General features: G+C 38.3%; 1 protein-coding gene across 4 annotated transcripts in view; it reads left to right on the top strand.

Moving 5' to 3' along the window:
- LOC122673501 (bifunctional heparan sulfate N-deacetylase/N-sulfotransferase 3) overlaps positions 1–23,570 on the top strand; it is a 180,147-nt gene that overhangs the window by 87,854 nt on the left and 68,723 nt on the right. For all 4 annotated transcript variants that reach the window (XM_043871348.1, XM_043871349.1, XM_043871350.1 and 1 more), the window contains exons 5-6: positions 12,933–13,118; positions 17,823–17,951. In XM_043871348.1, coding sequence (XP_043727283.1) covers positions 12,933–13,118; positions 17,823–17,951 — 315 coding nt within the window. The remainder of the gene's footprint in view (positions 1–12,932; positions 13,119–17,822; positions 17,952–23,570) is intronic.

Below are 23,570 nucleotides of genomic sequence, written 5' to 3'. Positions count from 1 at the left end.
AGGCTCAGAGAGCTTATGTAATTTTCTTAAAATCACACAGCCAGTGAAAACTGGGGAAAGGATTTGATCTCAGCCGGATCAAGATCCAAAGCCCACATAAGCAGCATGGTTTGTGTAACTGAAAGTTGCCCCTGCCATTGATATTGTTATTGATTGCTATTACAAAAACCTCATGACTGGAATGTTACTATTTCTCTGAAGAGTTATATTTAATTTAAACAAATTCAGTATATTAAAATCTGGATTTTTACAATGTTTTTCTTTTAAGTGCTGTTTATATGATTTATGCAATTTCTCGTGTTTGTGTAGCCATCACACAAGTATTAACTGTCCTGATGTTTATTATAAATACCAGACAGTATGCAGTAGGTATAAAAAAGATCAGTATCAACTGTTCTACTCTGTCAGTATTATTACTTCAGTTAAAGTTAATACCATGAAGTCTTAAAGATTCCTAGTCTATTCAACTTTATGTATTTTCAAAAAGATTAAATGTGTTTGCAAATACTTGGGGAATTTAAGCCTGTCTCTGAATTGTTTATAGCATTATTACTTCTCAAGGACCCCGAAGGTCCATAGTAAACTCATAACTTCAAACTCTGAGAAAGCTGGATTAAACTAAACCCTCCAATTCCTTCACTGTGTCTCTAGATAATTTTATTTTCAGTTATTTTGCTACAACATAAAAAAGCAAAGCCTCATATATTCTTTTTTTCTTATATTTCTATAAACCCCTTCATGTGTTTACTTGAAGAAATCTTAGCAATTCAAAAAAAAAAAATTAACCTGGCCTGTGTAAAGTACAAGTGTTTACATCATTCTGTTGAGTATTCTTACAAAACTGTACCCTTTAGTGGTATATTTACTTGTGAGTCACTCCACAAAGATATGATGACACTTCAGAAATTCTGAAGGGAACTCTGAGAGAGGAAAACAGTATGCTCTGTTAAATGGAAACTTACTTGAAATAAATTACACAATTATTAGGGGAGACTAGAAGAAAATCAATCACTCCCCAAAATAATTCTTTCTTAGAGGTTACAATGAAAATGAATCTAAGTATGTATACCTTCTTTCTTTATTGGTACTAAATTACTAGCTTAACTTTTGCTTCTGTGATTTCTTTTTTTTTCTTCCAGTTTTATTGAGATACAACTGATACACATTCAATATTGTTTAAGTTTAAGGAGTGCAGCATGATTTGATTTATATACATCACGAAATGATTCCCACAGTAAGCTTAGGGAACATCCCTCATCTCATATAGATATAAAATCAAAGAAATATTGATAGAAAAGATATTTCCTTATGATTAGAACTCCTAGGATTTATTGTCTTAACAACTTTTATGTTTATCATGTCATATATTATGTCCCTGGTACTTATTTATAACTGAAAGTTTGTACCTTTTGACTGACTTCATCCAATTCCCACTCCCCCACCCCCCACATCTGATAAGTACAAATCTGATCTCTTTTTCTATGAGTTTGTTTTTTGAAGTATCGTTCAATTCAGTTCAGTTCAGTCGCTCAGTCGTGTCTGACTCTTTGTGACCCCATGAATCGCAGCACACCAGGCCTCCCTGTCCATCACCAACTCCCAGAGCTTACTCAAACTCATGTCCATCAAGTCAGTGATGCCATCCAACCATCTCATCCTCTGTCGTCCCCTTCTCCTCCCGCCTTCAATCATTCCCAGCATCTGGGTCTTTTCCAATGAGTCAGTTCTTTGCATCAGGTGGCCAAAGTATTGGAGTTTCAGCTTCAGCATCAGTCCTTCCAATGAATATTAAGGACTGATTTCCTTTAGGATTGACTGGTTTAAGCTCCTTGCTGTCCAAGAGACTCTCAAGAGTCTTCTCCAACAACACAGTTCAAAAGCATCGATTCTTCAGCGCTCAGCTTTCTTTATAGTCCAACTCTCACATCCATACATGACTACTGGAAAAACCATAGCCTTGACTAGATGGACCTTTGTTGGCAAAGTAATGTCTCTGCTTTTTAATATGCTCTCTAGGTTGGTCATAGCTTTTGTTCCAAAGAGCAAGCGTCTTTTCATTTTATGCCTGCAGTGTATAACTGACCTACAATACCATGTTAGTTCCTGTTACACAACATAGTGATTTGATATTTTTATATGTGTTTCTGGAATTTCTTAAAGCATTAGGCTTACTAAATTTCATTAAAGTTCTTCAAATAATTCAGCTATTCTTTTAGGATACTTGAAGAGGAATATCTGATGTCAAGAAAGGGCTTTTGCTGATGTCATTATTATGGCCTTGTTAAATTTATTGTTCACCAAGGATATTTTAATCTCCTACTTTACATACAATATCAATTACTTTTTCCAGAAGAAATGTATACTGTTTGATAAAACTTTTTTTTAGGTAAGACTGATAATAATAGTGTATTTTCAGCCCCCATATCTTCTTTTAAGGGATGTTTTCTCTCAAGTAAGAATCCTCAGTCTTGGGGGGGAACTGGAAGTACGGGTGGAAGGATTCTTAGTTTACCTTTGTTTCTTTGTTTTATTTGTTGTTGTTTCAATAAGAAAGAGAATAATGTTAATAAGATGAAAGGAAATCAAATGGCAGTTGACCTCTAACGTTGCTTGTATGTTTTATTTTCTACACTAGAGTAAGATAATTTATTACCCCTACTTGGCAAATAAAGAAATTGAGGTTCGGTGAAGTTGTATAACCTGCTCTGCTGCTGCTAAGTCGCTTCAGTCATGTCCGACTCCAGGGTGATCTTCCCAACTCAAGGATCAAACCCATGTCTCCTATATCACAGGCGGATTGTGTACCACTGAACCCCCGGGAAGCCCTTGTTACTATAGTCATGTTTTTCCAAACTCCAAACTGTGAGACAAAGACCATCACCTTGCTGGGGTTTCTGGACCCACAGGAATATCACTAACTGGAGCAGTTTGCCTCAGCCTTGGTGTTCCATGTCTTTGGTGGAGTTTCATTTCATAGGGGCTTCCTTGGTGGCTCAGATGGTAAAGAATCCACTTGCAATGCGGGAGACCCAGGTTTGATCCCTGGGTTGGGAAGATCCTGTGGAGAAGGAAATGACCACCCACTCCAGTATTCTTGCCTGGAGAAGCCCATGGACAGAGGAGCCTGGTGGGCTGCAGTCCATGGGGCCGCAAAAAGTCGGACATGACTGAGCGACTAACATACACACGATCATATCTATTCATTTCATAGATATGATTGATTGAGTCACTGGCCACATGGTTGAACTCAGTATCAAAGTCTCCTGCCCTGCCTAGAGATCAGGTTGATATAGGCTGGCTCAGTGCCCCAAATCTCTAATCAGATGTTTGGTCTTTCAGTCCTGGCTAAATTCTGAACTGAGTCATTTTGTTAACATAAATTCAGATCTTCGGTCTCAGGGATCCACCATGACTAAAGGACATTCCTGTCACTTAGAAAATTCCAAGGATTTAGGGCTTACCTCCCAGCAACCAGGGATGATGAAGACCAGCCAGTTTTTTAATTACACAACAGCTGCCAACAGAGGATGATTTTAAACTCATAAACCAAATCTAAAAAACATCACGATCATCACTGAAGATTTTTCACATACCAGCCAGCAAACAGAATTTATATTATGAATTAAAGAGCACACTGAAAAACTAGAAAGAAGCCTAGTAGCCAAATCTATAAATACTAACCAGATTTATGTAAATATGCCTATCACATTTTAGGGTGTTATCACTTCCTTAAATATGTAAGAAGAAAATTATACATGTTAGTTTAAGATTAGATCATGGATTTAAAATAGTGAATTTATATTTAGCATACAAATATGAGACTATTTCTAAACACCACAAGGATTATGTCAAAGAAACACAGAATTTTAAATCTGAATCTTAGTGATTACTTGCACAACCCTTTTAATTCACAACTGAAAAAAATGAAAACTCAGCTTCCTTTACTAAAGGAGTTATTTCTTTCAAGATCTTTCATTACATAGCATGCCAGAAATACCATCATTTAATCACAGGAATGTGTTCTAATATTTACACTCTTAGCATTCAGTACCAAATCTAATTCCCTAACCTAAAGATAAATCCTGACTTGCCTAGTTTGGTTCTAGATGAAGAAGGAAATAAGATTCCTTTAAATAGTAACTTTACATATATTGGGCCACCATCAATTCCATTTCTTACTTCCCTCCCCGAGTTACAGCAACTGCTATAGGACCAGTCCCAGTGCCAAGGCCCCACAGGTTCTCATAAGCTAAAAAGTCATGTGTTGATCATTAGTATTACCTTAGGAAAACACTCTTTAGAAGCTTTAAAATGCTTCTCAAACTCAAGGGAATAGTTTATGAATTTGTTTTCTTCACATACTGTGTGTATATGTGTATATACATGCATATGTGTATGTATATGCATATGTCTTTTTTTTTTTTTTTTAGTTGGAGGCTAATTACTTCACAACATTTCAATGGGTTTTGTCATACATTGATATGAATCAGCCATAGATTTACACGTATTCCCCATCCCGATCCCCACTCCCACCTCCCTCTCCACCCGATTCCTCTGGGTCTTCCCAGTGCACCAGGCCCGAGCACTTGTCTCATGCATCCCACCTGGGCTGGTGATCTGTTTCACCATAAATAGTATATATGCTGTTCTTTTCAAATATCCCACCCTCACAGTCTCCCACAGAGTTCAAAAGTCTGTTTTGTACTTCTGTGTCTCTTTTTCTGTTTTGCATATAGGGTTATCGTTACCATCTTTCTAAATTCCATATATATGTGTTAGTATGCTGTAATGTTCTTTATCTTTCTGGCTTACTTCACTCTGTATAAGGGGCTCCAGTTTCATCCATCTCATTAGGACTGGTTCAAATGAATTCTTTTTAACGGCTGAGTAATATTCCATGGTGTATATGTACCACAGCTTCCTTATCCATTCATCTGCTGATGGGCATCTAGGTTGCTTCCATGTCCTGGCTATTATAAACAGTGCTGCGATGAACATTGGGGTGCACGTGTCTCTTTCAGATCTGGTTTCCTCAGTGTGTATGCCCAGAAGTGGGATTGCTGGGTCATATGGCAGTTCTATTTCCAGTTTTTTAAGGAATCTCCACACTGTTTTCCATAGCGGCTGTACTAGCTTGCATTCCCACCAACAGTGTAAGAGGGTTCCCTTTTCTCCACACCCTCTCCAGCATTTATTGCTTGTAGACTTTTGGATAGCAGCCATCCTGACTGGCGTGTAATGGTACCTCATTGTGGTTTTGATTTGCAAAAAAAAAAAGGTTTTAATTCCACTTCTCAAACAAGCTCCTATTATCTGAAAAAAATGCATTATTTTCTGTGTGAAATAATAGCTCATACAGCCACAGCTTTTAAAGAAGCCAGTTTAAAAACCGAAGCAAACCATTTTCTTCTAGAAACAACTCCAAAATATACTACCAAATATAAACATAGGTACACTTTATTGGAAGCCCATTTTATCTGTAAATGTAAATTCTCAATACTAGAAGATAGTTAAACAAAGCATGAACTTCTATATACTGAAGAAATGGGACATTCTAACCCAAATTAACTTCAGAAAAGCATTTAGAAGTATTTTGAAATTACTTTGTAATGAAGTTTGTAAAGAAGTTTTAGATTTTCTTCCAACTTTAGAATGTAGAATGTTTGTTTTTGTTTTGTTTCAGAGTGTCTGTTTGATTTCCTATCATTGTACATTTTTTATTACATTAGTTTGTGTACTTGCTAATCTGAAAAATATGGAAATGGGCAACACATTTTCAGGTCATTAGTGGAAATTTAAAATATTCTCTTTAGAAAGACTGAAATAGAGGAAAATATTAAAAGTAAAGTACCATTCTTGGGTATACACCTGGACAAAACTATAATTCAAAAAGATACTTGTACCCCTATGTTCATAACAGCACTATTCACAGTGGCCAAGTCATAGACACAACCTGAATGAGCACTGACAGATGAATGGATAGAGAAGATGTGGTACATACATACCATGGAATATTACTCAGCTGTTAAAAAAAAAACAAACAAAATAATGCCATTTGCAGCAACACAGACACAACTCAGCATCATTATACCAAGTGAAGTAAGTCGGAAAGAGAAAGACAAATACTAGGTGATATCACTTATATGTAGTTTAAAATATGGCACAGATGAACCTATCTACAAAACAGAAAGCAGCCTCACAGACACAGAGATCGGATTTGTGGCTGCCAAGGGACAGGGAGGGAGAATGAAGAATGGACTGGGAATTTGGGGCTTGCAGATGCCAACTGTTATTTAGAATATGGATAAACAGCTAAGTCCTACTGTACAGCTGCTGCTGCTGCCAAGTCGCTGCAGTCATGTCTGACTCTGTGACCCCATAGACGGCAGCCCACCAGGCTCCCCCGACCCTGGGATTCTCCAGGCAAGAATACCAGATGGCACAGGAAACTAAATCCAGTCTCCTGGGATAAACCATAATAGAAAAGAACATTTTAAAAAAGAATGTATATATGTATAAAACTGAGTCTCTCTGCTGGTACAGCAGAGACTAGCACAACACATTGTAAATCAACTACAATTTTTAAAAAGTAAAGTACCATTCTTGATTACTAGCAAGAATTTAAATAAGAAATATCACCAAGGATTTGTTGTTGTTCTTCAGTCGCTCAGTTGTGTCTGACTCTTTGTGACCCCATGGACTGCAGCACGCCAGGCTTTCCTGTCCTTCACCATCTCCCAGAGCTTGCTCAAACTCATGTCCATTGAGTTCAAGATGCCATCCAACCATCTTGTGCTCTGTCGTCCCCTTCTCTTCCCACCTTCAATCTTTCCCATCATCAGGGTCTTTTCTAATGAGTTGGCTCTTTGCATCAGGTGGCCAAAGTATTGGAGCTTCAGCTTCAGCATCAGTCCTTCCAGTGAATATTCAGGGTTGATTTCCTTTAGGATTGACTGGTTGGATCTCCTTGCAGTCCAAGGGACTCTCAAAAGTCCAACACCACTGTTCAAAAGCATCAATTATCAAGAATAGTAATAAACAATTATTTCTTTAGGAATGAAGTTACTGTGTTTCTCAAATACATGAATGCCAATTTATTCCTTTTATTCTTTTGGTTTTGAGAAAGTTTTTCTGAGGAATACCACATCACTTTTTGCTTAATAAAATTGTGTTATCTTCATATTTCCATGTGGAAACATCTGAATATACAATTTAGGAAAATCTTGCAATTTTTAATTCTATACAGTGTAGTTTAAATATAAATTCAAGGGGGGTTCAGGATGGGGAACACATGTAAATCCATGGCTGATTCATATCAATGTATGGCAAAAACCACTACAATATTGTAAAGTAATTAGCCTCCAACTAATATAAATAAATGAAAAAACTAAAATAAAATTTAAAAATATAAATTCATAATAATAAATGTCTGTTTATTACTTGAATAATAATCTTTAACTGTAGTCTCAAAAGTGTTTTGAAGTATTACTTTTATGGGTGTTAATTTTATAGGTGTTAAATTTCTCTGTGAGTTACCATATGTCCATTCTGCAGAGAACTGACAGTTTGAGATAATTGAGAGAGTAAAAATTAGAATGGGAGGGAGGTAGTCAGAATCAGTTCACACACTTGTTCATTAATGTTATTGGAGTGCTTGCTGTTGGCAAGACTCTGGGCTGATAGCAGTGGATAAAACAGAACCCAGAATTCATGGAGCTTATTGTTTAATGAGGAAGAGAGACATTAAGAAACAATTATATGGGACTTGCCTTGTGTTCCAGTGGTTAAGAATCCGCCTGCCAGTGCAGGGGCCCTGGGTTTGATCCCTGGTCCGGGGAGATCCCACATGCTGCGGAACAGCTGAGCCCACAGGCCACAGTGCAGAGCCACGTGCTGCAGCTGCTGAGGCCCTGGCGCCTACAGTCCGTGCTCCGCAACGAGAGGGAGCCTGAGCGCAGCAGCAAACACCACGCGGGACCGAAACAAATACATGCAGGGAAAACTGTAACGGACTTATTAAGGGCAGAGAAATAATTACATGAGTGAATGTTCACTTACAAACTGTGCTGTGTACCATGGAAAAAAGATGAGCACTACTAAGAGACGTCGTAATGTGGACTTAATTTAGATTGGGACTTGTCGGTGGAGGCTTCTCTGAAGATATCACAGATAAAGTAACTAAGAGGGATCTCAAATTTATCCAAGTGAAGAGTTGGACTAGGGAAATTCTAGTCTGGGAAGACCACAGGTGGGAGGATGCTGAGGGTGGAAACTGCTTGGTGACTTTCAAGAAAAAATTAACGTGATTAAAATACAGTAAAATGTGGAGGGTGGTACAAAACGAGGCAAGAGAGAGAAGCAAAAGTCACACCGTGCAAGATTCACGACCATTCTAAGAATTTTGTATTTTATCTTAAGTGCCAGGGGAAACCGTGGAAAGATTTTGAGTACGTCACTGGGTCATATTTGGGTGTTAAAGTGCGACTCTGGCTGCTATGTAGAGGATGGATTGGAAGCACACAGAGCAGAAATGGGTCCAATGATTAGGAGGCCATGGAATAACATGCAGACTGGATTAGGGGAGTGACGATGATGCTGATTTTAGAACTGGAGAAAAGTGAATAGGTTTCAGATTTACAGTAGAGACATACTGATAGAACATGATAATGACCTAGATTAAGAAGGGAATGAAGAAACGTGTCAAGAATAGCCTCTGTCTTTCTGACACAGAAACTCGTTGGTTGATAACTAATCATGTTATTTAGTCGCATGGAGGAACCCTGGGGAAAGAGCCTGTTTGGTAGAGCTTGAGAGGCGGAGTTTCAGAGTTCAGTTGTGAGACTAATTAATCCCACTTGTGTTCTAAGTATTTAACATACATTTTATAGTAACATAGACATAATCCCCAATCTTTTTGGTCCATGTCCTCTACTAAGGAAATTCTGATTATAGATGCTAGATCTAAGATGCTACTTTCAATCAAGGATTAATGAAAAGAATAAGGGGAATTAACTTTTTAATCTAAAATGTCTACTCTCTTAGACTTTTTGACCTAGATTCCAAAATAATAGTGTACTCAATTTCAAATTAAAAGATCTGGAAGAGGAAAAAAAAGATCTGGAAGAGAAGAGCAGGAGTTTAGCATAAGGAATAAATCTGAAACATAATAGACTGCCTTCCAGAACATACAACCTGCAATCTTAGCCCAAACTTTTCTGTGCAATAATATTTCAGGTGTTCTTCCTGGTATTGAATGCAAATTTGGGGGCCAATTTACATTGCCTTCATCTCTTTTAAGAGAGACCACCTACTGACTCATGCTCAGTGAGTCACAGGCGGGAGCCACGTGGCCTTGGTTGAGGGTAGACAGATCAGGAGGAAAGCAGGCCCAGGAGGGGACAGTGAGTGGGACAGAAGGTACAAAGCTTCATGAGGGACAATCCCCAAGTCCACAGTGAAAGCAGAAAAAAGGGCCTGTCTTTTATTGACAGAGAAAGGGTGGCCCAGTATTTTCATAATTCCACATTATACCTGAGACACAGATTTGATCCCGGGGTCAGGAAGATCCCCTGGAGGAGGAAATGGCAACCCATTCTAGTATTCTTGATTGGGAAGTCCCATGGAGAGAGCAGCCTGGTGGGCTACAGTCCATGGGGTCACAAAGAGTCCTATATGACTGAGCACACACACACCACTAGCTTTTTATCACAGCCATGGCCCCAAACTCAGCTTCAAAAAGATACATCATCAAGAGGAATGTGGTACTATCCAGTGTAATCTAATATCATTGAGTTAAGTAGGATGATAGCTTATTTAAAAATGGAGGCAGGCCAACAATGACAACAATACTAAATGACATTCATTGAATGTGTATCATGTTTCAGGAACTGCACTCAGTGCTTTCTATGTATTATATTATCGAATTTCCTCCAAACCCCTTATGAGGTTTAGAGGTCATAAGTCATTCTCCAAAGCCCACATAGGTGGTAAATGCAAGAGTGAAATGGCCAGGTCTGTTTGCCTCCAGAAGTGGAGTTAGCTACCAGTGTGCCTCAGATTGTATCAGCATACGAATCAAAGATGAGATTAAAGAACCTCAGTAGTTCTTTAGAGTTAAGAGCTAAAACTAAAAACAGGAATTGTGTACATGTTGGTTTGCAAATATTTGGGAATATTCCTGGCTTTCCAGGTGGTGCAGTGGTAAAGAATTCGCCTGCCAATGCAGGAGATGCAGTTCGATCCCTAAGTGGAAGATCCCCTGGAGAAGGAAATGGCAGCCCACTCCAATGTTCTTGTCTGGGAAATATTCCAAAATAAGGGGAATGTCTCTGCTGTATTGGACGGTCCTTTTCTTACACGGTGTTCTGAAGAGATAGGTGACCACTTACAGGTATTTAAAAACTACCTTGAGCTTTCTGTCAGCATAATTTCTCACACACTTGGAGATACCTGAGTTTTATAATGTCGCTCCTGTCATTGTGAATTTCATCTTTGCTTCCTTGTATACCCTTTTTAAAGCTGTTAACCTGTACTTGTTCACCATTTTCCTTTAAATTTCTATGGTTGAAATTCACTTGCTTTCCACTGGTTCATTATCACTACACCCCTGTTCTTAAACCACTTTAGATAAATATTTCACTGACTTTTTCTAACACAAAGTATATGTTGGTAATTTTTAGTTGAAAAAAAATGCCTTAGTTTGAGTTTTTAAAAACCAAGGGGGAAAAAAGAAATGATATTTCAATTCACTTTGTAGTGAAATTCAATTTTTTTTATTAAAAAATATTTTATTTCATGTTCTTCACATTTATAGGGTTTCTATCAAGTGGTCAGTTGTCAATCACATTTTCCCCCTTTAAAAGTATTTGTTTGGTTTTGCTATTTTTAAGACTTTTTCGTTGCTTTTAGTTTTTACAGCTTTGCTCTGTAAATGTTGATTTTTTTAAAACTTATCTTGCTTTGAAGTTTAACAGATTTCTTAATGTATCCCATCAGTTTTGGGAAATAACTATTCACTATTTCTTCAATTGCTGCTTCTAATTCTAAACGACATAATAATAAGGCTCAGTTGTGTCTGACCCTTTGTGACCCCATGGCAGGCATGTGACCCCTGCCAGGCTCCTCTGTCCGTGGGATTCTCTAGGCAAGAATACTGGAGGGGGTTGCCATTTCCTTCTCCAGGGGATCTTCCCAACCCAGGGATCGAACCCATGTCTCTTATGTCTCCTGCATCGGCAGGCAGGTTCTTTACCACTAGCATCACCTGGGAAGCCCAAATAATTGCCTAGTTATGGTAATTTCTAGAAAAGATGCAAATAAAGTGAAGAACATGGTGATTTCCTCCCACCCTTCGGAAACACAAGTATAATCCACTCCACCTCTCAACCCACCCATTCTCTTCCTCGCAGCAACAGTGTGGCAGCTCCCTTTCCAGCATCCTCAGCTACAGCTGACTGAGCTGAGTTCTGAATGATGAAGACTTACAGGTTAAGAGAAAAGGGGCATTCCAGTTAGGTAGATAATATGTACAATGTACAGCAAAGATGTAAAGGGAATCATCAGAAATTGGGGTGGGGAGATGAATGCAAATAGGACATAATCTACGTTAGGTAGGTTGGGACCAAATTTTGAGAGCCTTTCCTGCCGTACTGAAGGAGTCTGATAGATACTTAAGGGATAACACACCACTGGCAGCCCATGAGCCTTCTGTGCTTAGGTGCTCAGACACTTCCTTCACCTCCTATTATTATTTAGGTTGAAAGCAAAGCTTGCCATGCCTTTTCCATTTTATCCATATCCGTTTGTAGCATATTTCTATAATTCCTGATACCATGGTTCTCTGTGCGTGAAATTGTGCTTTGGCATGAAGAAAAACCACAACTAATTCAACGGAAGTCTATTTGGGTGGAACTTTTGGAAAAATACAAGTAGAAAAATAAAATATCATTTAGGAGAAAAAAAATACATATCTGCCACTGAAGCTACAAGTGTTCTTTTAATGAAAGGCATTTCATCTTATATGCAAAGGACATTTATTAGGATTAGTGGGCCATCTGAAATGAAGAAGAATAATTACAATTATACAGAGTTGTCCCAAGCCCCCTCCAAAATAGCCCAGTTGTCGCATAGATTTATGTTTGGAATTTCGAGAGGTGGTCAGGACCAAATGAATAGAAGAAGGAGGAGCTGGGAGAGAAGGGGTACAGAGAGGGAGTGTGTGTGTTTAATTTAGAAAATTTTTAAGCTGGATTCATTTTATATACTAAAGCTGTATTTCAGATCAACTGAATTTCCAGATTGTTAGGTTCTTTCAGAACTTCCTACTTTCACTGTAACCAAGCTTTGGCTTCAAAGAAAATTGGTCTATAAAATTTTTACCGCATTTCCTAGTCAAAATTGTGTGCTTCTACCAAGGCAGGGAACACTGTTACTGGCCCTCTCCTTGAGAGACCAGCAGAAATGTGGCAAACCTGGTAGAAACTGGGATACAGGCAAAGTAAAATCCTGTTAGCAAGTCTAATGAGTGCAGAATGTGTTCTGTCCCTCTAGCAAGTGTCGGTTTTATTTTGTGGGAAGTACTGAGTGTTCTTTACAGTAAGTGTTTGTCATTTAACTTACTGAGATGGTGAGGAGAGAAAAGGATGTGCCTGTGACAGGATACACTGAACGCAGGCTCTTTCACATTATTTGTTAAAATCGCCTGCCCTGTCTCACCAGCTCTTAATACAAATGCATCATCATCGAGACTGGTGGAATGGCTATCGGGCTTCATGAAGTCTAGCGGTCTTCATATTCATCACTCTAACTTTACCATAAAATTAAGTAATGATGGACTGAAGCAAATGTATTTGTAGCATATGTGAAAATCCTGGGGTAAAAATAGGATGCCAATAAATCTTCCCACATTCTAACTAACATTTGCTTGATCTTAGGAGCATGGCATTCCTACTGACATGGGCTATGCAGTGGCCCCTCACCATTCAGGCGTCTACCCTGTACATGTTCAGCTATATGAAGCCTGGAAGAAGGTTTGGAATATTAGAATCACCAGCACTGAAGAATATCCACACCTGAAACCAGCTAGATACCGGAGGGGCTTCATCCACAAAAACATCATGGTGAGCATCCCCAGTATGGGTCCGGCACACCACGTTCTGCCAGAAAGAACGCAAGAGAAGAACAAAAGAGTAAAAGCTTAACAGAGGGGAAGCTCCGTGCAGCAGGAAGCATAGTTTCCACATCCAAGCAAAGGATGTTTTAGTTATAGTCACTGTTTTTTCAGTTCTTCAAACAGAACTTTAAAGTGTTTCTTTACTGAAACTACTGCTATTAATCAGGCACTGATGTTAAACCACTAAGGAGACATTACATCTAACTTGCAGATAATTTATAGAAGCCTTCATTTCTTCAGTTGCTTAGCATGTAAAACTAACACCATCTCTCTGTTTATTAACCATGCCACTCTTTTACAAGCCAAACTGTCCTCTTTATCAATGTCAGACTAAAAGAAAAAAAAAAAAAAAAACTCAGGTATTTGCAAGAAGCCACATGTCCTGCATAATCATTAACGAGTCATAATAGAGAATACAAATGAGAGATGATGTTAAGTCATTTATATCTGTTGTCAAATTCTCTCCAAAGTGTCTCTACTTGGTTTTGTGTTTTTACACTGGTGACAAATATATATTGTCAAGATATATTGTTACTTAATACTTTGTGAGGCCTCTCAAAGTAATTAGGAAAAAATCCTAATTTTTTCCCAAATCAGAAGATCTAAAGAGCACTGTGGTGTTAGGCATAGGTCTCCTGATTTAGACACACATTTAGATCACACCCATATTTTGATCATCTGGGTTTTGTTGATGTGTCTACAAATCAAACTCATAAGACCACAAATGAAACCTATTATCTTCCCTTCATTCCAGCTATTGGTCCTGCTATTTCTAATTCAGCTCAGCGATTTGAACATTGCACTACCCACCCCATGTCCAATCAGTCTCTACATTCCATCAATAATTCCTTCATAATACTTTAATATTCACTACCTTTCTCACAGCCTAACTCACTGCCTTGACTTTTATTCATAAACCACAGGGCTGATTCCTATTTCATCTATTTACAGCTTCTATCCACCCCCTACCACAGTCTATCCCATGGACACTGCCAACCTTTTAATCCTAAATGCTGCCTTCACCTTCACCTTCCTAACCTGATTCTTTCCAGTTGTTTCCACAGCCCTTAACTTGCTCTGCAGGACCTAAAAACAATTTAAACTAAGTCCACCTTTCTGGCTCCTATCTTCCCGTAGTTAGCACAGACTCACTCCAGCCAAAAAGATCTGCAGCAATATCACCGTCTCCGTGCCTCTGTTGTCCTTTCAACCTTGAAAGACTTTCTGACCACTCTCTACCTGTTCCTATTCCATTTATTCCTCAGTATCAAGTCCCATATCATATATAACATAAAGCACTTTGGTGTATGTCTAGCAGTTCAGCACCTAGGTCTGGCCTGAAGTGAACTGAAGTCGCTCAGTCGTGTCTGACTCTTCACAACCCCATGGACTTTAGTCTACCACGATCCTCTCTTCATGGGATTTTCCAGGCAAGGGTACTGGAGTGGGTTGCCATGTCCTTCTCCAGAGGATCTTCCCAACCCAGGGATTGAACCTGGGTCTCCCGCATTGTAGGCAGACGCCTTACCGTCTGAGCCACCAGGGAAGTCCAACCTAGCCACCAGGTCCGGCCTACACTGGTCTTATTCTCCTCTGAATTCCCATAACATATCATCTTGTAACGCCACTGGGAACATAAAGACTTACCACATTTCAAGATGTTTGTGCCCTAACCAGAGGCTCTGAGGCTCCAGTCCCATTGCATTATAGGGCAGTTTTTCTCTTTATTCAATAAGGAACTGATGGAAAGCCAAGACATCCCATCCCAATCCCTGGTTGTTAAATGTGACTCTCTGAAGAGAGCCAGAGACCTCAAAGCAATTAGATTACAAACTTGAGTATTTATTTACTCTTTCTAATGGAGATACCCACTGGTATAGACTCCCACCAGTCCTCCCAGCAGCCTCATGGGTGGCATTTACCAGGAACACTTATTGGCAGTTGCTCTAGATTCAGGCCTTGCTTGTGCATGCGCGCTCAATTGCGCAGTCATATCTGACTCTTTGCGACCCTTTGGACTGCTGCCCGCCAGGCTCCTCTGTCCATGGGATTTTTCAGGCAAGAATACTGGAGAGGGTTGCCATTTCCTCCTCTAGGAGATCTTCCTGACCCAGGGATTGAACCCACATCTCCTTCATTGCGGGCAGATTCTTGATCCACTGAGCCATCAGGGAAGCCCAAATTCAGACCGTACGTATAGGATATTGGTTTTAGGTCCATTAGTGGAGATTCTTGTGATTACGGTTTTCATAACCATCTTCTAGTTAGTTAGGGTCAGCAGCTATATATAAGGTTTGCAGGGGTTTATCAATATATGAGAATTTGAATTTGATAGTGTTACACTCCCAGAAACAGTTCTAGAAAGCAGAATGCCTAAAACTTCTCTTACTCCTTCTCTAACACTAGAGAGCTATTTCAAGAATCATGGTCAGTGTCCTGTAGCACTGGAATTAGGGAGAAGCAATGGGACATGACCCTCCTACACCCTCCTGGTCTCCTCGGCCTCCTTCGGTGGTCCACTGACCATCCTAGGGCTCACAGTGACTCTCATCCTCTCAGCAAGTGTGATCCTCCCCACAGTTGCAGGGTAAAGCCTAACACTTCCTCTTCCCTCTGTTCAAATACAAATAATTTGAGAAATAAATGAGGCTCAAATATCTTTTCACTTCTCTATCTATTGCATAGAATCAGCTAGATAATCAAGTCCCAAAGTTGGCTCTTTATGTTACCACAGTTTTTCAAGCAAGATATTAAAGCTAAATCCTAAAAGTGATTCAGAATCATGCATATTTAAAATGTAAAACTAACCTGGCATTTAATTACATGTAGGCATTTCATTATTTAGCTTTGGGATAATTCTCTCTACCTCCCATACACTTTAAATCCTTCTTGAATAGAAAGGATATACCACTGTGTTCTCCCACCTGGACTTGCATAGAATTTTGAATCAGTATTTGTGAAATAAATAACTGCTATTTCCAGGAAATTATATTTCCATGAGTTATTAAGGAATATATTTGATTCGGTTAGAACATTTTTGCACTTAGTTCTTTTTTGTTGTTGATTTTGTGTATAACATTATGAGAATATATAATGCTTTTAAACATAAACATCATCAGAACTAATACTCTGCAATTAAACTGAAGTTCTCTGAATGATCTCATCAAGATAAAATAGCTTCTAAGGATATAACTTTAACCAGTTTACCAAAATAAATAGGATATGTTCAGTTTTGATTTACACAGCAATATATAATATAGTGATTGAGCTGAGAATCATGTTTTCTAAGAAAACTTTCAAGGACTAGATTGAAATTTATAATAATACACATTCAAATGAAAGAAAAGAGTCCCCCACCCCCCGCCAAGTATATTTCTAGGGAACTGCAAAGCATGGGGAGCCCTGTACAGTAATATTTTGACAACAACTGAACCAACTGTGCTTTAAGAATCAAAACAGAAAAAACTGAAGATTGATTGCTTAGGACAATAAGCTGAAGACCTGTCTATTTAAAATTCCGTAAAACTTGTATCTCTCCTAAATATATTCATTTATTTTCTACCACTTCAAGTGAATAATGACAAATGCAGATCATAAAGAAGTCATTACATAAAATTTAGCTAAAGATTGTACCACCTTGCACAGTTTTTGCTCACCCTTTTAAAATTATATTGCCATTTTACCAGGAAAGCTGTAAGAATTTGGAAAAAAAAAAAAAAAACCCTTATCACAAATATGTGTAATTGAAGTAAATAATGGCTTCTATATACAAAAGATAAAAAGAATACCTTTTACTAAGTGACCTTTTCATCATTTTGTTTGTGATGCATTACAAAAATTGCTAACCAAATGCATAATCTCTTTCTTTCTTTTGGAACTGTCAGTCTTCAGACTTAGAATTTGTGGCAGTTACTACAACCTACAGTGGTCCTTTCAGAGTAGAGCAGAAACTATGACTTGTGTCTCAAATATTTGTTCTAATTTAAAATGTTATTTCCTAAGAATCATATTAAGTTACTAATTGACTTCATTTTATAATGCATGTGTAGAATTTGATAGAAGTATTATCCTTAAATTTTTTGCCTAAAATTACAATGTATAGCACAGGCAAATCCAATACTTTTTAAATTTCATTTTTACTTTTTTTGTTTTATTTCATAAGATGCTGGAACATACTAGGTTTCATAACAGAAGTAATGACTTGGAGATTTAAAATAGATAAGTGGCTAAAATAATTCAAAGTCTGTTTTAGTTTTTACATATTTCTTCCACTGTCTTCAGTATTCCTCCTATAGTGATGTCATCCCCACTTTCCAGATTATGAAGGATTTGGGGGATGAAGTATCTCAGAGATAAAGAATCCGCCTGCAATGCAGGAGACTCAGGTTTGATCCCTGGGTTGGGAAGATCCCCTGGAGAAGGAATGGCAACCCATTTCGGTATTCTTGCCTGGGAAATCCCACAGACAAAGGAGCCTGGCAGGCTATATAGTCCATGGGGTCGCAAGAGTTGGACATGACTTGGCAACTAAACCACCACAGTAAAGAGTTGAATAATGACACCAACTTTATCTTCCACGAGGGAAGAAGCTAAGTCAGCATATTAATTGGTTGAAGGGAACTTTTTCCTTACTTGTTCGGTCTTCCTTCAGGTTCTCCCAAGACAAACCTGTGGGCTTTTCACTCACACGATTTTCTATAAAGAATATCCAGGAGGTCCTAAAGAGCTGGACAAGAGTATCCAGGGAGGTGAACTTTTCTTCACTGTGGTCCTCAACCCAGTAAGTACTTTGAGCTTTTCTCCATATAAATAATGAAAAATGACAAAACAGATGACAAACAGGCAGGGTTTTGGTGGTTATCAGCCAAATCAATATGAAGTTTCAGTTACAAAACAGTAATTAATAACTAAATGGAACCATATTTAGTAATGGGGGCAAACTAATTCTCCAAGTAGTAATGAGATGAGGAACTCACAGAGGAACCAAGGAAGTGCTCTAGCAAACCCTTCTCTGCAATGGAAAGTCATCAAAATTCAGATATTCTTGCTTTTATGCAGAATAGAATTTTCACCTATAAAACTCTTCTGTTCCTAATGGGACCAGTTTTTCATTTAGGTGACTATACCTCTATTTTTTCCTTACTTAAAGAAAATGTAGAAGTGAAATGGGAGAGAAATTAGATAAGCAAATATGGTCACTGCTGGAACAGTCACGTTAGATCTTGTTTTGCTCTGTCTCAGGACAGGGCAGAGCAGCCTGTTCTTTCTCCTTTACTTCTTAATATCAAGGTGCCAGTTAATACCAGCTCCCAAAGGAACCATTTGTATTTATTTCTGTTTGAGGCAAGTGTTATAGAGTTCATGAGAAATAACTAATTGAAGTAAGGTGTATAAGGAAAAGAAGGGATTTTTATTTCCCTTCTGAAAATCACTGATACAAAATGTAAAGCTGTATTTATTTATAGTAAATTTGTCCCTAATGTCAGCAATATTCAAGATTTTTTTTAAAATGTAATTCTCCAAATGGGAAGAAATTCTAAGACCCCTCTCTTGACCTTAATTTTACAGGTTTTGCAATCAAAATTGCAGATGTTTTTCATTGTCTACTAGTATTCAATAGCTATCTATTTCTCAGCTCCTAGAAAATGAGATAGAAGTAAGTAAATAACTCATCTTTGGGCAAAATTAGCACATATATCAAAAAATCACTATAGTCTGAATTAATATGACATTTGGCCTTTTGGAAGTTTATTAACCATCCTACTGCCAAAATATAAATAATTCTGATTTATTTATCAGAAATAACCTGGTTCTTCTATCTTCTTTACAAATGGAAGTCTCTTTGGAATCATCTCATATGGTTTCCTTCATTTTTTTCCTCAATTCAATGAAAAGAGTTAAACCAATGCCTGATTGTGAACTGAAAACTCAGTTAAAATATTCTTAATATGGTAACATTATCACCATAATTTTAAGACTCCTTAATCTATAATCTGTAAAATTCTAATGTTTTCTACTTCCTTTCAACAAAAAGCAATAGGACTGTGAACAGGTAATCATTTATTTGATTTTTTTAAACAACAGTTGCTTTGGCGCTTAAGAAATTCATAGTAGTATTGTAATTTCAGAACTTTCTAAACCAAATTAGTTGTATTTAACATAGAAGAAATTCAAAACTAGATCATTCATGACCAGTTGTTGTTGTTGTTCAGTTGCTAAGTTGTGGCTGACTCTTTGTGACCCCATGAACTGCAGCATGCCAGGTTTTCCTATCTTTCACTATCTCCCAGAGTTTGCTCAAACTCATGTCCATTGAGTTGGTGATGCCATCCAGCCATCTCATCCTCTGTCGTCCCCTTCTCCTCCTGCCCTCAATCTTTCCCAGCATCAGGGTCTTTTCCAGTGAGTCAGCTATTCACATCAGGTGGTCAAAGTATTAGAGCTTCAGTATCAGTCCTTCCAATGAATATTCAGGGTTGATTTCCTTGAGGATTGACTGGTTTGATCTCCATGCCATCCAAGGGATTCTCAAGAATCTTCTCCAGTACCACAGTTCGAAAGCATCAGTTCTCCAGTACTCAGCCTTCCTTATAGCCCAACTCTTACATCCACACGTGACTACTGGAAAAACCATAGCTTTGACTATATGGACCTTTGTCAGCAAAGTGATGTCTCCACTTTTTAATATATTGTCTAGATTTCTCATAGCTTTTCTTCCAAGGAGAAGTGTCTTTTAATTTCATGGCTTCAATCACTGTCCACAGTGATTTTGGAGTATAGGAAAATAAAATCTGTCAGTTTCCACTGTTTTCCCATCAATTCGCCATGAAGTGATGGGACCAGATGCCATGATCTTCATTTTGTGAATGTTGAGCTTTAAGCCAGGTTTTTCACTCTCCTCTTTCGCCCTCACCAAGAGGCTCTTTAGTTCCTCTTTGCTTTTCTGCCATCAGGGTGGTATCATCTGCAAATGTGAGGTTGCTGATATTTCTCCTAGCAATCTTCATTCCAGCTTGTGCTTCATCCAGCCCAACATTTTACGTGATGTAAATAAGGTAAATGATGTACTCTGTAAATAAGCAGAGTGATAAGATACAGCTTTGATGTACTCCTTTCCCAATTTGGAACCAGTCCGTTATTCCATGTCCAGTTCTAGCTGTTGCTTCTGGACCTGAATACAGGTTTCTGAGGAGGCAGGTAAGGTGGTCTGGTATTCCCATCTCTTTAATAATTTTCCAGTTTGTTGTGATCCACAAAGTCAAAGGCTTTAGTCAATGAGGCAGAAGTAGATTTTTTTTTTAATTCCCTTGGTTTTACTATGATCCAACCAATGTTGGCCATTTGATTTCTGGCTCCTCTGCCTTTTCTAAATCCAGCTTATACATCTGGAAGTTATCGGTTCATATACTGTTGAAGCTTAACTTGAAGGATATTGAGCATTACCTTGCTACCATGTGAAATTAGCACAATTATACAGTAGTTTGAACATTCTCTGGCATTTCCTTTGGGATTGAAATGAAAACTGACCTTTTCTGGTCCTGTGGCCACTGCTGAGTTTTCCAAATTTGCTAGCATATTGACAGGAGTACTTTAACAGCATCAATTTTTAGGATTTTTAAATAGTTCAGCTGGAATTCCATCACCTCCACTAGTTTTGTTCATAGTAAGATTTCCTAAGGCCTACTAGGCTTCACCCTCCAGGATGTCTGGCTGTAGGTGAGTGACCACACCATGGTGGTTATCTGGGTCATTAAGACCTTTTTCATACAGTTCTGTGTATTCTTGCCACTTCTTAATATCTTCTACTTCTGTTAGGTCTTTGCCATTTCTGTCCTTTATTGAGCCCATCTTTGAATGAAATGTTCCCTTGGTATCTCCAATTTCCTTGAAGAGATCTCGAGTCTTTCCCATTTTATTGTTTCCTCTATTTCTTTGCATTGGTCATGTCCAATATAGTTACAAATATTTAATTTTTACTAATTAAAAAACGTATTATTTTCTTAACTGAAAAAAATCTCATAGTAAAGCTTATGTTAATCTTGGATACTAATTTGAACTAAACTAACTGGGGAAACAGTGGAAGCAGTGTCAGACTTTATTTTGAGGGGCTCCAAAATCACTGCGGATGGTGACTGCAGCCATGAAATTAAAAGACGCTTACTCCTTGGAAGGAAAGTTATGACCAACGTAGATAGCATATTAAAAAGCAGAGACATTATTTTGCCAACAAAGGTCTGTCTAGTCAAGGCTATGGTTTTTCCAGTGGTCATGTATGGATGTGAGAGTTGGACTATAAAGAAAGCTGAGCACCGAAGAATTGATGCTTTTGAACTGTGGTGTTGCAGAAGACTCTTGAGAGTCCCTTGGACTGCAAGGAGATCCAACCAGTCCATCCTAAAGGAGATCAGTCCTACCCAATCCTTCATTGGAAGGACTGATGCTGAAGCTGAAACTCCAGTACTTTGGCCGTCTCATGTGAAGAGCTGACTCATTGGAAAAGACCGTGATGCTGGGAGGGATTGGGGGCAGGAGGAGAAGGGGACGACAGAGGATGAGATGGCTGGATGACATCACCGACTCGATGGACATGAGTTTGAGTAAACTCCGGGAGTTGGTGATGGACAGGGAGGCCTTGAGTGCTGCGATTCATGGGGTCGCAGAGAGTTGGACACGACTGAGCGACTGAACTGAACTGAACAAACCCTTCAAATGTTTAGCAAAATTTGCTACTTTTCAGGCCTTTATCTATTGATAAAGGTTATTACCTTTGGCAAATTTGTTTGTCTTGCTGAGGAGATTCACAGGGAATAAACGGGAGAAAAAACTTCCCAAAACGTTCTTCTCTGATTCAGAAAACCTTCAGTAGACAATTACTTTCAGATAAATCCTGGGATTCAAAATAAATGACAGACCTTGCTAGATACCAAAATATATTCAAGGAATCCAAATTAACTTCATCTGGCACGCAAACTCCAATTTTTGGAAGCAACTATAGTTCCCTAGAGACTTGTGGTTAAGAAGCGCACTTCTAGACTCAGCCCACGTCTTCGCCAAGGAGAGACTACTCTCGTTAGTTAGTGAGGTCTGCCTTGCAGAACAGAGTGAGGAGTGTTTCCCATGGCCTGTTTCCCATGAATTCTCCATCCCAAAATAAAATGTCTGGATAAAGTCTCTGTTAAAATTAAGAAAGGTCCTTACTGTATAACACAGGGAACTCTGCTCAGTGTTATGTGGCAGCCTGGATGGGAGGGGAGTTTGGGGGAGAAGGGATACATGTACATGTATGGCTGAGGCCCTTTGCTACTCACCTGAAACTATCACAACTTTGTTAACTGGCTATACCCCAATACAAAATAGTTTTTTAAAAAAGAAAAGAAAATGAAAGGTCCAGGTACAAGTAGGCATGCTAGTAATTTAGCACATGACACTTTTTAAGGACTGAATGAGAATGAGAAAATCTGATGGAATCGAGTAGTTACTAACTACAGTAAAGAAAAAATTTTAATTATAGCAGATTTGAAAGATAGTAATTATGAGCTTCAGTGATACTCCAGACCTTGATAAGAAGTATTTCATATGTGAATGAATGAAATTTAATGTCCAACAATGGGGTATGGGTACTACAAGAGCAAATTTTGTTCCCCCCAGAGTGGAATACATTCGGCCATTAAAAAATACATTGTATAATAATTTTTAATGATATAGAAAATACTTATATTTAATGAAAAAAATTAAGTTATTAGAAAACTAGATGTGAGCGTGCAAATAAACTAGAATGAATTCAGCAGAATGTTAACAATGGTTGCCCTAGATCATAAGATTAAAGATGATTTTCGCTCATTTGCCTAATTTTTAGAGGTCTACATTGAACATGTATACTCTTAAAACCAGCACACACACAGAAAATGATACGTTAAAAACAAGAAGAAAGAATTATGTAACACTAACAGTGAAGGCTATAAAATGTAATTATTTATTTAGTGATATATCAGGGGAAGAATTAGTATTTACTCAGTTCCAATTGTTCCCTATCTGTCCCACGTGTCACCTAACACCTGCCTTGCTGCACAGTTATCCGTGTGTATATATAGCACCTTTTCTTCTATATGAGGGGACATTCTTGCAGAATGAACTCTGTGTGTTTCATTTTTGTGCTTCCCATGGTATCTGGAGTAATGTTTTAAATCTAGTAAGAGGTCACTAAATGTTTTCTAAATGACTAACTAAACGCAAGAATAGCTATGTTTTAGGGGCATCACTTGACTTAGGGGCATATCCAAATGTGAGTAATAATAAGCTTGGTTTTAATAAAACTATATTCTAGCAGATTCTCTGCTTTCAAGAGAAAGAAATTCAGGATCCAGGAAATTTTTACGGGACCCTAAATGTTTGGCAGGTT

The sequence above is a fragment of the Cervus elaphus genome, chromosome 17 (genome assembly GCF_910594005.1).
Source record: "Cervus elaphus chromosome 17, mCerEla1.1, whole genome shotgun sequence".
Classification (NCBI taxonomy): Eukaryota; Metazoa; Chordata; class Mammalia; order Artiodactyla; family Cervidae; genus Cervus; species Cervus elaphus.
This window is presented reverse-complemented; position numbering and strand designations above follow the sequence as displayed.